This window comes from Onthophagus taurus, chromosome 5 (assembly GCF_036711975.1).
Source record: "Onthophagus taurus isolate NC chromosome 5, IU_Otau_3.0, whole genome shotgun sequence".
Taxonomy (NCBI): Eukaryota; Metazoa; Arthropoda; class Insecta; order Coleoptera; family Scarabaeidae; genus Onthophagus; species Onthophagus taurus.
In genome coordinates, this window is record NC_091970.1 from 9,621,096 (window position 1) to 9,638,284 (window position 17,189).

Sequence of the window (17,189 nt, forward strand, 5' to 3'; positions counted from 1 at the left end):
TAATTTGGAGGTTATGTTTGAAAAAAAATGGTTTCTTTCGTAATTGAGGTTATGTATTAAAAGATGGATTTAAAAACGATCTTAAAGAACCGTTTAAAGAATAAAAAACCACCTCCTCCGAATCAAATTGAACTCGAAGATAAAGAATTTCAAAAATTAATGAGAGAATGGGGAAAACCCGTTTCGACTTCTTCGAAGGTTATCCCAAAATTTTTCTGGAGATTACCACGGGAAGATGATGCTTTACGTCAAAAATTACGGGAAGAGACTCGTTCGAATTTCTTGCAACGCCGTAGCCGACAATTGCTTGATAATAACGAGTTAAAAGCGGTTTGGGTTTTGTTGGAGCAACACCAAACGAACGCTGAGGAACAGTTTATAACGTACGGGGATTTTCAAAAGGTTGCTTCGTTAGCCGGCCCCAAAGTTAAACCGTATTTCACCGCTAAAGTTTACACGAAATTAATCCAACCCGAATCGAAAGGAAAAGTGTCCGTTTTGTCGGTTTTTAATTATATCATGCGAAAAGTTTGGATTCAACAAACTCGGGTGGGGTTATCTTTGTATGATGCTTCTGGACAAGGATATTTGCGCGAAACTGATTTAGAAAATTATATTTCTGAGTTATTAACGACGTTGCCTCAATTGGAAGGGTTAGAGAAGTCGTTTCATAGTTTTTATGTGTGCACGGCTGTTAGAAAGTTTTTATTTTTTTTGGATGGGTTAAAAGCGGGGCGAGTAAGGATTTTAGACGTTTTGGCTTGTTCATTTCTTGATGATTTATTAGAACTACGAGATGAAGAGTTAAGTAAAGATCTCCAAGAATTAAATTGGTTTAGTGCCCCTTCAGCGCTCCGCGTTTATGGACATTATTTAAACTTGGACAGAGACCATAATGGAATGTTAAATAAAAAAGAATTGGCCGGATATGGATCTGGAACGTTAACCGAACCATTTTTAGAGAGAATTTTCCAAACTTGTTTAACATACTCGGGAGAAATGGATTATAAAACGTATTTAGATTTAGTTTTGGCGTTAGAGAATCGATCGGAACCCCAAGCAATTGCGTTTTTATTTCGGATTTTGGACATAAAGGGGCAAGGATATTTGGATGCTTTTACATTAAATTATTTCTTTCGGGCTATTCAAGAGCAAATGAGGGTCCACGGGGCCGAACCGACCAATTTTCAAGATGTTAAAGATGAATTGTTCGATATGGTTAAGCCAAAAGACCCAGAAAAAATTACTTTGCAAGATTTACTTAATTGTGGGCAAGGTGATACTTTTTTGAGCATTTTAATTGAATTTCATGGGTTTTGGGCGTATGAAAATCGTGAATCTGTTGCTGCGGAACCCGCACAAGATTAAAAAATACGATAAATATTTTTTTGACGTTTTATTATGACATAACCTAAAAAAAAATTTTTTTATAAATAAATCGATAAATTGAACTAGATTGCTTACAAGTTGATATAAAAAGACTATTTTTTTAAAACAATACTCTTATTACAACAATAAAACGCAATTTTATATATAAAATTAACTTTTTTTTGATAATTGTCAAATTACGACATAACCTCACAAATCGATTTAAATATTTCCTTAAATAGCTTTATATCTTGATTTATTAAAGGTGTATTTGTAATTTTAATTCCTCTTCGATTAATCGTGTTTATCGTACTTTAAACTGCTAAATAAAGTTTTCATTCTCCTTCTTCCTTTAAGAGATAACATAACCTCAATTTTTCGACAAGTACTCAACGCTGTATGTTTGTGTTTTAATTTTTCTTGGTTCTTTGTCGATGGTTTTAAAGCGTTAATTTATAAGATCGATCGAGATAAACATAAATGTTGTTGTTATTATAATAAAATTTTAACCATTTATTGATTATTGATCCCCCTGCAAAAGCCTTGCTGTGATGTCATTGGAAGAATTGACATTTCTGTTTTTATTTATACAGAGTATTACACTTAAGAAGCAATACACAAAAATATAAAGATATTAAAAAAAAATGCGAGATAATCGTAAAGAATTCGAATTGTTTTAAAATTAATAAAAATTATTGATAAAAAATCGGAATAAAATTTTTTTATTTTAAGGTTATCCAACTTGACTCGGTTACCATGGTGATTAAGATCCAAATATTGCAGTTGCTTGTCAAAAAATGGTTGAATTTAAGTTTTTTTAATGAAAAACACATAATTAATTGGATTTAAAGGTCGTATTTAATTCAAAATGGGTAAATGGATGAAATTATAAGCAAGGTAAGTGGATTAAATCAAAAAAAATATTTTTACATCAATTAAAATGTACAAGAATTTGGGGTTAAATAACAAGTAAAACTAGAACTAACAGTAGACCTAAAACTAGAAAGTTTTAGGTTTAGCCAGGCGTCTTAGAGGAATGTTTATAGATAATTAAATTCCTTTTCTGAAAAAACTAGGAAAAAATGCTAGGTACTAATAACTTTTATCAAAGTCAACCTATTTTTTGTGGGCAAGGTGATACTTTTTTGAGTATTTTAATTGAATTTCATGAATTTTGGGCGTATGAAACTAGTGAAACTGTTGGGGCGGAACCCGCGCAAGATTAAAAAAAAATTAATTTGACGTTTTGATTATGACATAACCTCAAAAAGAAAAATTTATAAATAAATCGATAAATTGGACTAAGCTGCTTACAAATTTGTGTAAAAAGAGTATTTTTTTAAAATAATTATCTTATTACAATAATAAAACGCGTTTTTATACATAAAATTAACTTTTTTAATAATTATGTCAAATTACAACATAACCTCACACTTCAAAAAATAAATATTATTTATAAATAAATCGATAAATTCGACTAAGCTGCTTATAAATTGGTATAAAAAGAATATTTTTTTTAAAATAATACTCTTATTACAATAATAAAACACATTTTTATATATAAAATTAACTTTTTTTTAATAATTATGTCAAATTACAACATAACCTCACAAAATCGATTAAAATATTTCCTTAAATAACTTTATATCTTGATTTATTAAAGGTGTGGTGACCCGCCGTTTGTAATTTTAACAATTCCTCTTTGATTAATCGTGTTATTTCTGACTTGGCTTTCGATACGGCTATATCACTGGTACTTTCAATTGCTAAATAAAGTTTTCGCTCTCCTTCTGGGGGTGCTTTTCCCGTTTGGACGTAAGTCCCGCGAACTGTTATCCCGGCTTCTGAATATTCTGAAATTTGGGCTAAAGCCTCCTAAAAAAGAAATAATTTTAGAGTTAAAATCTAGTTGTAATTTAAGGTGTAATAATTCGATTTTATAAACAGATTGGTTTGTCTCTATTTTGCTAATCTCTAATTTGATAGTTAGAATGTTAATTGGTTGTAGAAAATAAGGTAAATATGTCATTTAGAATGTCAAATTGTCAATTTTGTCTTTAAGCCATCATTTAGATGTCTCTTTTAACATTAAAATCTTCGTGTGATGCAAAATAATCAAATTTGACAGTTAGAACGTCAATTGGTAACAAAAATTAAGGTTGACGTGTCATTTAGAATGTCAAGCTGTAAAAAAATTGTTAATTTAATCTTTAAGATGTCATTCAAATGTCACTTTTGATATTAAAATCTTCGTGTGATGCAAAATCATCAAATTTGACAGTTAGAACGTCAATTGGTAACAAGAATTAGGGTTGACGTGTTATTTAGAATGTCAAGCTGTAAAAAAATTGTTAATTTAATCTTTAAGATGTCATTTAAATGTCATTTTTGACATTAAAATCTTCGTGTGATGCAAAATAATCAAATTTGACAGTTAGAACGTCAATTGGTAACAAAAATTAAGGTTGACGTGTCATTTAGAATGTCAAGCTGTAAAAAAATTGTTAATTTAATCTTTAAGATGTCATTTAAATGTCATTTTTGACATTAAAATTTTCGTGATGCAAAATAATCAAATTTGACAGTTAGAAAGTCAATTGGTAACAAGAATTAAGGTTGACATATCATTTGGAATGTCAAACTGTAAGAAAATTGTAAATTTAATCTTTAAGATGTCATTTAAATGTCACTTTTGACATTAAAATTAGAGTTGCCATTTTTTAAAAGTAACTATAGAGGAGATTCATAAGAACTATATCGGTGTCCCTCAAAAGTGGCTCACCCCCATATTTTTTTAATTATTAGTGATATAAGAAAACCATTTGGAATGCATAATTAGGCCATTATTACGATATAGAACTTAAGTCTAACCAGTTTCGGCCTTTGGCCATCTTCAGAGACTCTACTGAAACTTGGGAAAAATTCAAGATTCATCATCATGTGGCTTAAAAATCGACGATTTATTTTAATCAACGTGAAATGGCCCAAAAATCACGTTAAAAATAAAAAGAAAGTGCGGAAAACTGACTCACTTTTGACATATTTGTAATCTTCATTAAAAATCCTTTAAAATGAGTACAAACACGACATATTTATCTTTAATGTTAATGAAGTTATGGTCAATTTCCGGTTAGAAATGTCAACGTCAATTTTGACATATTTGTAATCGTCGTGAAAAATCCTTTAAAATGAGTCCAAACATGATACGTTTAATTCCAATATTACTCGAGATATAAGCAACTTCCGGTTTGAAATGTCAATGTCATTTTGACATATTCTTAATTTTTATAAAATGTCTTAAAATTTATCACAAAAACAAAAATACAATAAAAAAAATTAAAAGTTAAGGTTGGTATTAATATTTAATAATTAAATTGTTATCTGCATTGTTGCTAACTTCGGATTTAACGTTTTTTTTATTCTAACTTTTTTGTTTTTCGAGATAAGTGTGTCATGTTTGGACTCATTTTAAAGGTTTTTTAACGAAGATGACAAATATGTCAAAATTGACGTTGACGTTTCAAACCGGAAGTGATTGTATTCCCATTAATATTAAAGTTAAATATGTCGAGTTTGGACTCATTTTAAAGGATTTTTTATAAAGTTGACAAATATGTCAAAATTAAAAGTTGAAAGTTCAAAAAAGTGACTAACATTAGATTAACTTCAGTTATAACACTTCTATTATACGATAACTAACTTTACGTTTAAAATGTCAACCTCACTTTTGACATATTTGTAATTTTCATTAAAAATCCTTTGAAATGAGTACAAACACGACATATTTATCTTCAATGTTAATGAAGTTGTGGTAAATTTCCGGTTTGAAATGTCAATGTCATTTTGACATATTCTTAATTTTTATAAAATGTCTTAATATTTGTTACAAAAACAAAAATATAATAAAAAAAAATAAAAAATTAAGGTTGGTATTAATACTTAAAAATTAAATTGTTGCTAACTTCGGATTTAACGTTTTTTATTCTAACTTTTTTGTTTTTCGAGATAAGTGCGTCATGTTTGGACTCATTTTAAAGGTTTTTTAATGAAGATGACAAATATGTCAAAATTGACGTTGACGTTTCAAACCGGAAGTGATTGTATTTCCATTAATATTAAAGTTAAATATGTCGAGTTTGGACTCATTTTAAAGGATTTTTTATAAAATTGATAAATATGTCAAAATTAAAAGTTGAAAGTTCAAAAAAGTGACTAACTCTAGATTAACTTCAGTTATAAAACTTCTATTATATGATAACTAACTTCACGTTTAAAATGTCAACCTCACTTTTGACATATTTGTAATTTTCATTAAAAAATCCTTTAAAATGAGTACAAACACGACATATTTATCTTCGATGTTAATGAAGTTGTGGTCAATTTCCGGTTAGAAATGTCAACGTCAATTTTGATATATTTGTAATCGTCGTGAAAAATCCTTTAAAATGAGTCCAAACATGATACGTTTAATTCCAATATTAGTCGAGATATAAGCAACTTCCGGTTTGAAATGTCAATGTCATTTTGACAAATTCTTAATTTTTATAAAATGTTTTAAAATTTATCACAAAAACAAAAATACAATAAAAAAAATTAAAAATTAAGGTTGGTATTAATATTTAAAAATTAAATTGTTGCTAACTTCGGATTTAACGTTTTTTTATTCCAACTTTTTTGTTTTTCGAGATAAGTGCGTCATGTTTGGACTCATTTTAAAGGTTTTTTAACGAAGATGACAAATATGTCAAAATTGACGTTTCAAACCGGAAGTGATTGTATTTCCATTAATATTAAAGTTAAATATGTCGAGTTTGGACTCATGTTAAAGGATTTTTTATGAAGTTGACTAATATGTCAAAATTAAAGTTGAAATGTTAAAAAAAAATTTTACCTTTGATGTGACTCTCCATCTAGCTTGTTGTGGGAAATCATTAATCTCTAATTCCTCCTCATATTTCCTAAACGTTTGCTCGGAATCTTCATCATTTCGATCATCTTCATCTTTGGGTTGATAATTTAATCTTGTATTTAATTTCGCGGCTAATTGTTCCGCTACGGTTTTAGCTGTAATTAAAGGTTGGCTTCCGCTTCCTTTTAAGATTGATTCGGCGGCTTGTTGGGTTGCAAATTTGGTATCGCCAGTTATATTTTTGGCTAAATTAATCTTCGACGCTAATCTCTTCGCAAGTTCTAATTTATCGATCGCGGTATTTTGCGCGTTAATCGTAGCGGGGTTAATAATCCCAAGGGGGGCTTTAATTTCTTTAACCGTTCGTTTTGTAGCAAACATACTTTCAATTTGTTGATCAATATCGTGCTCTAAATCCTCATCATCCGAATCTTGTAATCCTAAAGCGGCTTTTTGGAACTTTTTACGTTCATTAACCGCGGCGGCTTCGCTTTCGTCGAATTTGAATCCTTTTCCGCTGAATCCCCCGCCGGTGTGGACTTTTTTTCCTTCAGCTTCTTGTTTCGCTTTGTAGGCTTCCCATAAATTTCTTAACGATTCAGGGACGGTTACTGAGGCTAATTCGAAGGCTTTTACGATATCGCCGGAATATCGCGCTTGTTCTGGGGTGATAAAAGTGTAAGCGAAACCTTTATTACCGGCCCTTCCGGTTCTTCCACATCGATGGACGTAATCTTCGTAATGATTCGGGCAATCGTAATTAATCACCAAGATTAATTGTTTAACGTCTAATCCACGCGCCGCGACCGAAGTTGCGATCAATAATTTAACTTTGCCGTTTTTAAAATCGATTATTGTTGAATCACGATCGAATTGGTCGATTCCCCCGTGTAAGCTTAAACAGTTATAAGCGGCTTTCATTAATTCTTTTAGTAAGATATCGGCGTTTTCTTGTTTATCGACGAAAACTATTATGCTCCCGTGTTCTTGATAAAGCCCTAATAATTCTAATAGTTTCAAAAATTTTTGATCCTCCTCTAAAACGACGGCGTGTTGCTCCACGTCTTTACAAACGATGGATCTCCCCCCAACTTGGACTTCAATCGGTTTTTGGAGAATCCTCCTCGCTAATGCCTCCATCTGTCGGGGAAAAGTCGCACTAAACATGACAGTTTGTCGATCCGGGCGAACATTATCGATAATTCGCATAACTTGGGGCTCAAAACCCATATCAAACATGCGATCGGCTTCGTCTAAAACGATATAAGTAACCCTTCTTAAATTTGTAACTTTCCCCCCATTCGCGGCTAACATATCGATCATTCTCCCTGGGGTGCAAACGATTATTTCGGCGCCTCGTTTTAATTCGGCGATTTGTTCCGAAATTCCCGTCCCGCCATAAACACACACAGAGTGTAAATTTAAACTTTTCGTGAATTTTTTAATATCTTTTCCAATTTGCATGCATAATTCGCGCGTTGGGGTCATAATTATCGAAATTGGACCGTCTGTTTCATCCAAAGGTGGTTGATCAAGAATATGTCGAAACATTGGGAGTAAAAAAGCGAGTGTTTTGCCACTTCCGGTTTTTGCGATTCCAATTAAATCTCGCCCCGACATTACCGCGGGTATTGCTTGGGCTTGGATGGGGGTGGGTTTTTCAAAACCGAGTTTTTTTAAGATGTTTAATTCTTTTGTTGAGACTCCGCATTGTGCCCAAGTTTTGATGGGTTTTGGGCATCCTTTTCCTTTAACGCGAATCCCTTCGAGTTCTTCTTTGTAAGTGTCGACTTCTTCTTGGGTCATCCGCGCTATTTCTGGGACTTCAACATAAAAATTTTTGCGAAATGTGTGGTACATGATTTCGTTATGATCGATTTTGGCTAATTCTTTTTTTTGTTTGTTTGCTATGTTGGCGGCGGTGTCTTTAAGATCTTCTTGTTCTTCTTCTGAGGAGTATTCTAAGCCATCTTGGTTTTGCTCGATTAATTCGCCTTTGTTTTTGCTTACTTTTGATTTTGCCACACCTGTAAAAATAACCAAACTTTTGTTTGAGTTATTATCCGGTTTGGATTTTTTTACATCAAATTTATTAATTTGTCTCACTTCTTCTTGGACACCCCTCATGTATTCATCTAAAGGATCAATTTCTTCCTCCTCCTCCTCTTTTATCTCATCTTTTTCATCTTTTTCTTTATCATCACTTTTTTCACCTTCTAATTCCACTTTTTCCTCATCTATTTTATCCTCAGATTTTTCAGTAACCCCTTTCTCATCATCCTCTGAGTCATCTTCTAAAGACCATTTCTTTGAGGATGGTGTTGCAGTTTTTTGATCCTTTTTTATAGAATCTTGTTTCTTTTTTCTTTCTGCTCTCCACCTCTCAATTCTTTCACGCCTTTTTTGCATTTCCAACTCCAATTTGCGTTGTTCTTCTTCTTTATCAAGATTTGTTGGGTCAAAAGGTAAATCTGGGTCATCTTTACCTTTCGAACGCGATCGTGGGGATCGATCTCTTCGCCGCGATTTTCCAAATCTTTTATCTTTATTATCCGTACTAAAAAAAAATTATTTAATAAAAAGCTTCATTAATTTATAACCAAATTTACCCCCTATCTCTACGATCTCTTTCTCTACTATAAGATCTGCGTTCGCGTTCTTTTCGATCCCTCGATCGACTTCTCCTATCGCGTGATCTACTTCTCCTCTCTCTAGAGCGACTTCTACGTCTTTTAGAGCGGTCTTTACTTCTGGATCTTCGTCGTTTTCGCTCTGGTGATCTGCTCCTTTCTCTTCTTGTTACTCTACAATTTTATCTTAATTATACCAAACAAAAATATTAAAAAGATATACTTACCCCCTAACCATCTCGATTTATTTATCGTTTGGGTACAATTTATCCTGCAAATAAGCTTTTACGATAGTTTTGAGAGATAACCTCACTTTTTTTTGGCGTTTCGTTAGCTTGCAACTAACTTCAGGTTCGATTTAAAATTAAATAATTTATTTATAATATAAAATTTATCCAATAGCTAACCTTATTTTTTTAAATAAAATAAACTCTTTTTTGATTATTATTTAATTAATTTTCGAAAATCCTTTTAATAAAAATTTTTTTTTGTAAGTTGCGCCATCTATCGATATTTTTATAATAATTAATCTGTCAAAAAAAAAATCCTAACCTATCACCGATATTTAATTTATTTTATTAATTTCTCCTAAATAATAATCGAAAACATCGAATTGCAATTACAATTCAAGAAAAAGAATCATACACTAATTTCGTGTATTCAACCTGAATCGAAAGGAAAAGTTTGTAAGTTTGTACCATTTTTAGAGGGAATTTTCCAAACTTGTTTAACATACTCAGGAAAAATTGTTTATAAAACGTATTTATATTGAGTTTTAGCGTTAGAGAATCGATCAGAACCTCAATGATTGTGTTTTTATTTCGGATTTTGAAATGATATTTGGATGCTTTTACTTTAAATTATATCTTTGGGGTTATTCAAGAGCAAATGAGGGTCCATGGCAGCGTTGCCAACTCAAAATATGTCTAGGAGAATTAATCACACTATGGAAAGTAGTAGTTTCACTACTTTTAGACGTTACTAGAGCAGATAATGCAATATAAGTTGCATAATTTTTACTGTTTGTTTCATTTTATGTAAAAATAATTAGTTTTATTTAATTATTCACTTTAAAATAGGGAATTTATATATTAATTTAAGTTGATTAGTCTAAAAGAAATAATTTTGTAACATTAGTTGTTACTTCAGGATCAATCTTGCAATTTTTCAGGATAAAAATAAGAAAAAAGTAAAATAAATGTAAATTCTTTAAAAGAATACATGCTTTGATTAACTAATTTATAGTGGTCTTCAATAGGTTGTTCTTGTAAGTTGATAAATCGTTTTGTATGTAGCAGTCCTTGCAATGTATCAGTGGATAATTTGTTTCTATTGCAAGTTTTTAATAAATTAACGACAGTGCAAGTAATTTCCTCATAAATTGGCTTGATAAAGTATACATTTGTGTATCATCGCCTTTTTTCATTAAAGAAATATCATGCCAGAAGTCATCAACTCTAATATTTTTCTTAATTGTAAAAGGAAGAGTTGTGTTTCTTAATAGTAAATGTCAAAATGACAGCTTTTCTTAGGTTATGTCGATAGAAACTGCAGAAACCTGTAATTTTATTTATTATCTACTAAATTCGCTTATCATAAAAGAGATATTTCTTACAAGGTAATAAATTTGAGCAAGACACTAAAAGAGTTGGCAACACTGGTCCATGGTGCCAAACTGACCAATTTTCAAGATGTTAAAGATGAATTATTCGATATGGTTATTATTATATTATATATTATTATACTTTTTTGAGTATTTTAATTGAGTTTCGTGGATTTTGGGCGTACAAAAATCTTGAATTTGTTGCGGCGGAACCCACACAAGATTAAAAAAAACATTTTTTTGACGTTTTTATTATGACATAACCTCAAAAAAAAAATTGATAAATAAATAGATAAATTGGACTACTCTGCTTACAAGTTTGTGTAAAAAGAAGATTTTTTTTTAAATAATTATCTTATTAGAATACTAAAACGCAACTTTTTTTTTAATAATTATGTCAAATTACAACATAACCTCACAAATCGATTAAAATGTTTCCTTAAATAATTTTATATCTTGTATTATTAAAGGTGTGGGGATACAATGTCTCTTTGAGTGAATTGCTAAATAAAGTTTTCGTTCTCCTCCTTCTTTTGGGAAATAACCTCACTTTGTTGAAAACATAACCTCAATTTTGAACGCTGAATGTTTGTGGTTTAATTTTTCTTGGTTCTTTGTCGGGTTTTAGTGTTAATTTATAAAATCGATTGAGATAAATATAAATGTTGTTGTAATTGTAGTAAAATTTTAATAGTAATAATTTTAATTAAAAAAATGGAACGCATGTGGCGCCATCTGTTGGGGATATTTTGGAATTATTCAGCTAAGAACCGAACCACGAATATAAGTTGGATTGGGTTTATATATAAAAGTTCCGAGCACAGAATAACTGTTTGGAAAGTCACAGAGTGGTTCCATTTAACGTTCTGACTGGTTGGAAATTCCTCAGATGCAATTACCTATGGCAATTACATCTGTCAAATAATGCCACCACATTTAAATATTACCCTTGTTTATAGATATACATATGTATATCTATAAACAAGGATATTACTGCATCATATGACATGTGAGATTGCATTTGACGAGCTTCCAACCAGTTATAACGAATGTTAGCTGAAACAAAGCTATAATGTCAATTATGGTTTAATCATACCATTATTATTTTATTATACTCTTACCGAAAAAACACTTTAAAATGACGTTTTCATCTGTCATTCTGAACAAGCTTCAACTTTTAAAAGGTGAAGTTAGCGGCAAATTTAAAAATATGACACGATTTGGAATCTATACTTTTTAAATTAAAAGAATGATACTGGCAATAGTTGTTATTGCTGTCTGTCATCATTCCCATTATTAATAATAAAATTGTTAGTTTAATTAAATTATTTTAGTATAGACGCTAATGCCATCTTACAGGGGGATTTCGACGAAGAACCCTCGGGGCTGGGACTGATCTTGGTTCAACTTTTTCCTCTTCTTATATACCCTTATCCCCCTCTCCAAAAAAATTTCTTCCCTTAAAATAATTTCAAATCTTTCTAAATTACGAAAACGCCATCTAACGGATTTCTTTCGAACCACTCAAAATTTCAACATTATTTTATTTATATCTTCTTTAATTCTTCACTAATCTGAATGAAACTGCGTATTTGATGGATATGAGTTTCTATTTCAGCCGTCCATTGGAGGTTTCAAGATTCTCCAACCACAAAAGAAGTTTCAACCTAACAAATTTAAATCAAATTTTTAAAGTCAAAATCGTTCAAAATCTAATAAATTAGATGTAACTGGCACTGATTTTCCCATTTTGGATGGTTTAGAATGGATATTAACAGTTTTGAGAGAATTATGAGCAAATAAAAATTAACTGTCAACTGAATTGAGGTTATGTTGTTGAAGCTTTATTAAAAGGAGAAATTACTTATTTTGTTATAAACACTTAATTTGTTGTAGTATTTGTTTAAAAACCTAGATTTATTAACTTTTGACAGTTAACATAACCTCTAAATAATTTTTTAATTGATTATTGAGGTTATGTACATAAATTAAACACATTACATACGTAAGAAGTTGAAAACAAAAAAATTAACGATTTTGATGACTAAAATCTGTCATAATTCTTAAACTTAAAATCATAGGGCAAAATTTTATTAATAAATTTTGTTTATTATAAATCCTAAAAGATATGTTTCTAAATCGATTTTATTCTAGCTCTATTAGTTTCCCTATTATAATATGCCAAAGATGTTGAAAACGTAAAAATTATAATTTTTGAATACTAAAATCTATTATGATTCTAAAACCAATAAAGATGGAGCAAAACTTTATTTATTTGAAATTGTTTAAATTTATTTTTGAGTTCTCTTGTCTCAGAGTTTTTTATACAAAATAATAATTTAGCGAGTTTAGGTTCAAAAAGGAAAGTTTAGATTACAGATTTCTATTTTAAATTCATTAACGCCAATAATGACAGATGTCAAATTGAACGTAAAAAAGATATAAATCGGTCGATAATAATCGATAGATTCTCAATTAAAATGAAAGTAACAGTGTTATCGCGTAATTTTGATTCTTCAATTCATTCATAGGTTATTTTAAATTATTAACATGAAAATTAACGGCAAAATTCCCACTTAACTGATAATAAATACCTTTTAGGTTATGTTGTAACTCAATTCGATTGAAGGTCCCTCTTAGGAATGGAAAATGGACAGCAATCCGAAACACAGGTAATTTCTCCTCAGTTTAATAATAATAATAATAACTTTTTTAGATCAAAATTCAACCGTGTTCTAACTCTTACTAAATTGGACTGATCTTGACTCAACTTTTTCCTCTTCTTATATACCCTTTTTTCCCTCCCCAAAAAAATTTCTTCGTTCTATTTTTAACTCCGACTCCTGATTGGTTGGTGGGTTTCGCGCCATTTCTTCCCTTAAAATAATTTCAAATTTTACTTAATTACGAAAACGCCATCTAGTGGATTTCTTTCGAACCACTCAAAATTCCAACATTATTTTATTCATATCTTCTTTAATTCTTCACTAATTTGGATGAAACTGCGTATTTGATGCATATGAGTTTCTATTTCAGCCGTCCATTGGAGGTTTCAAGATTCTCCAACCACAAAAGAAGTTTGAATTTTACAACCTTTAAATCCACTTTTCAAGATCAAAATTGTTCAAAATCTTCCAGAATCTAATAAATTAGATGTAGCTGACGCTGATCTTCCCATTTTGGATGGTTTAGAAAGGATGGTAATAGTTTTAAAGAAATTATGAGCAACTAAAAATTAACTGTCAACTGAATTGAGGTTATGTTTCTTTCTCAGGTAAAACTTGTCTCGGAAGTTTTATTAAACTATTTATTTCGTCATAAACACTTAATGACATCTATTTGTTTAAAAACCTAGATTAATTAATGTTTGACCAAAAAAATAAATACTTTTGACAGTTAATATAACCTCAACATAATTGTTATTTACTTAATTAAAAATTAACAATTAAACACATTTAAACTGATTTTTCTTTATTAAAAGCGAAATATATACAATTGTTAAAGCAAATAAACAATTAATTATTTCGTTATAAAATAAATTAACTTTCAGGGTACCCTCGAATGAACTTTCATATGTATTTTAATGTTGTACTTTTGATGGAAGCCTTTACCGCAAATCTCGCATTTATGTTGTTTCTCACTAAAATGTATAACCCTGTGTTTCTTCACTGAATGTCTATCGACAAACGGTTTCCCGCAAATATCGCAACTAAATTGTCTTTCTGAGCTGTGCCATTTCAAATGGCACGTTAATTGGCTTTGTAAGCGATATTTTTTTCCGCAAAAATTGCACGAAAATTTCTTTTCGATTTTATCGACCATATGGACCTCTAGAATATGTTTAGTTAGCGATCCTTTTGTGTTAAACGATTTGCTGCAATATTCGCACGTGAAAAGGCGTTCTGTTGAATGCACCGTTCTTTTGTGTGTCCCCAAAGTGCTGCTTTGAACGAAAGCTTTTCCGCATAAATCACATTTATACGGTCTCTCACCTGTGTGTGTTCTTATATGTTGAATTAAAGTATGTTTGTTATTTGTTGTTAAACCGCACGTATCGCATGTAAAAATGTTATTGGAAGTTCTTTTTCTAGGTACACCTAAATGGGTCGTGTTTATATGTCGTTGAAGATAAAGTTTAGTTAAGAAAGATTTTTGGCAAAAATCGCAAATGAAGTTTTTTCGTTTTGCGTGGGTTAATTTATGCCGAATAAACGACGATTTCGTCCCCATTATTTTACCACAAGTTGGGCATTTCAAATTATTTTTACAATTACAAATCGAATTATTACAATTCGTGCAAAAATCCAAAATCGATTGATCGCTAAAACACTCCAATTTAATTTTTTGAACCGCAATTTCACTAAAATCCTCAACTTTATGAACTTTGAGGTTGTGCTTTTTTAAACAAACCGAATTAATAAATCCTTTGTTACAAATTTTACACAAAGGCCGCGAAAAATGCGCTTTTAAGTAATGATCATTAAATTCCTCGTTTTCTTTAAAAGTTTTGTTACAAAAATCACATTGATTATTTTTAAATTTTTCTAAATAAATTCGTAACGTTTTAAATAAATTTGTGTCGTCGATTTCGAAATCGACGTCCTCAAATTCATCCGATTCGGTATCTTCGTTTTTTATTTTAAATTTACTATTTTTATGTATCGAAATGATGTGGCGCTTTAAGCAGTTCAAATCGTAATACATTTTATCACAAATTGTACATCGAGGACGTTCGAAATGACTCCGCACGTGAAATAATAAACTTTTTCGGAGCGCAAACGTTTTTAAACAAATATCACAAGAAAATAATTTTCGCTCCGCTTTCACCTGATGAGATTCCTCCAAATGAACATCCAACAACGCGCAGTCTTTATAAAATCTCCCACAACGCTCGCAATTCACTGCAAAGTGAGATTTAACATGTTCCAACAATATTAGTTTTGTATCAAAGCTTTCCCGGCATATTTCGCAGGTTAAAACACAAATATCAACGCCGTTAGGATACATTTGATCGTGTTTTTGAACATTTTTTTCCATTTCGATTAAAATATCGTCGTTAATTTCATCTAAATTATTTTTTTTATGACTTGACATGTGCCGGCGTAAAGTATAACCGTTCGAAAAGTCTTTATTGCACACTCCACATCGTAACGAACGCAAATGATTATGTCTTTTTAAAGATCCTTCATCTTCAAAGTCTAAATTACAAATTGAACAGTTATATTGATGCTTCTCTTCGTCATTACTATTATCATCATTATAAAAATCATTAAAGAACGTTTCCGTATCATTATTACTCTCTAATTTAACAAAACCTTCAGGTTTTACATCCTCCTCTTTCGTACTAATTCCAGATTGATCCATTAAAACGTCTGATAACGAAATGTTAACCCCACCTACTCTTTCTATGTAAGTTTTTATAACCCGCTCAGTTTCCAAACAACTCGTTTTAAATAAATAGGCTGCACGAAGTAATTCCATGCAATTTATACAAAAAATAGGAGAACTTATCATAGTTATGTCCTGCAAAAGGGGCCAAATCAATTGAAATGCAACGAAATCTTTAACAAATAACGCAACTTACGATTTCTGGAAGGACAACCTCAAAGTACTTTTGATCAACACTTTTGTAGTCGCGATAATCGCTCGAGGATGAATTTAAACACAGCCTGCACGCGGAAGTCATTTTAAGATCTTGAAATATAATTGAAATTCGATGTTTTCGATGATTATTTAGGAGAAATTAATAAAATAAACATGTTGGCAGTAGATTGTAATAGGTTAGGATTTTTTTTTGACAGATACCATTGTTATAAAAATGTCAATAGATGGCGCAACTTACAAAAAAAAATTTTTATTAAAAGGATTTCCAAAAATTAATTAAATAATAACCAAAAAAGAGATTATTTAAAAAGTTATTGGATAAATTTTATATTATCAATAAATTATTTTATTTTAAATCGAACCTGAAATTAGTTGCAACCTAACAAATCAAAAAAAACGAAAAGTGAGGGTTATAAACCGACAAAAACTTCTTCCTTGCTATTTATTAATGTATATGGGAGTCATATATCGCACAACATAGAAAACATTATACAAAAACCCAATTAATATGATCAATGCTTACTTACTGTTGGTTTTATGGTTGGTTCCTTTTTGACAGTAAGCACCCCCAGGCCCCAGGGATCTTTGATAGGAGAAGTTGGGACTGATTTTTTTTTGAGGTTATGTCATAATAAAAACGTCAAAAAAATGTATTTTTTAAACCATAGAAAAATTTATATATATTATATAAAGTTTTGCTCCATCTTTATTGGTTTTAGAATCATAATAGATTTTAGTATTCAAAAATTATAATTTTTACGTTTTCAACATCTTTGGCATATTATAATAGGGAAACTAATAGAGCTAGAATAAAATCGATTTAGAAACATATCTTTTAGGATTTATAATAAACAAAATTTATTAATAAAATTTTGCCCTATGATTTTAAGTTTAAGAATTATGACAGATTTTAGTCATCAAATCGTTAATTTTTTTGTTTTCAGCTTCTTACGTATGTAATGTGTTTAATTTATGTACATAACCTCAATAATCAATTAAAAAATTATTTAGAGGTTATGTTAACTGTCAAAAGTTAATAAATCTAGGTTTTTAAACAAATACTACAACAAATTAA

At 30.3% G+C, this 17,189-nt stretch overlaps 3 protein-coding genes and 1 long non-coding RNA gene across 4 annotated transcripts; 2 read left to right on the plus strand and 2 right to left on the minus strand.

Moving 5' to 3' along the window:
• The first annotated feature begins 6 nt into the window (after positions 1-6).
• On the plus strand, positions 7-1,385 carry LOC111418440 (serine/threonine-protein phosphatase 2A regulatory subunit B'' subunit gamma-like). The gene has a single exon (XM_023050980.2). The coding sequence runs from the start codon at positions 64-66 to the stop codon at positions 1,366-1,368; it is 1,305 nt and encodes a 434-aa protein (XP_022906748.2). The 5' UTR covers positions 7-63; the 3' UTR covers positions 1,369-1,385.
• On the minus strand, positions 1,382-13,564 carry LOC111418434 (pre-mRNA processing factor 5). Its single transcript, XM_071196053.1, has 6 exons — positions 13,105-13,564; positions 11,868-12,177; positions 9,135-9,178; positions 8,887-9,081; positions 6,260-8,834; positions 1,382-3,243 (listed from the first exon to the last, which is right to left on the minus strand). The coding sequence occupies exons 3-6, from the start codon at positions 9,143-9,145 to the stop codon at positions 3,001-3,003; spliced, it is 3,024 nt and encodes a 1,007-aa protein (XP_071052154.1). The 5' UTR covers positions 9,146-9,178; positions 11,868-12,177; positions 13,105-13,564; the 3' UTR covers positions 1,382-3,000.
• Positions 12,861-13,974, plus strand: LOC111418436 (uncharacterized). The gene is made up of 3 exons (XR_011640396.1): positions 12,861-13,041; positions 13,112-13,182; positions 13,547-13,974. It is a non-coding gene; the product is annotated as an uncharacterized lncRNA (long non-coding RNA).
• Positions 13,961-17,184, minus strand: LOC111418435 (zinc finger protein 93-like). The gene is made up of 2 exons (XM_023050976.2): positions 16,095-17,184; positions 13,961-16,033 (listed from the first exon to the last, which is right to left on the minus strand). Exons 1-2 carry the CDS (start codon positions 16,194-16,196, stop codon positions 14,057-14,059), a joined length of 2,079 nt encoding a protein of 692 aa, XP_022906744.2. The 5' UTR covers positions 16,197-17,184; the 3' UTR covers positions 13,961-14,056.
• Positions 17,185-17,189: the final 5 nt, after the last annotated feature.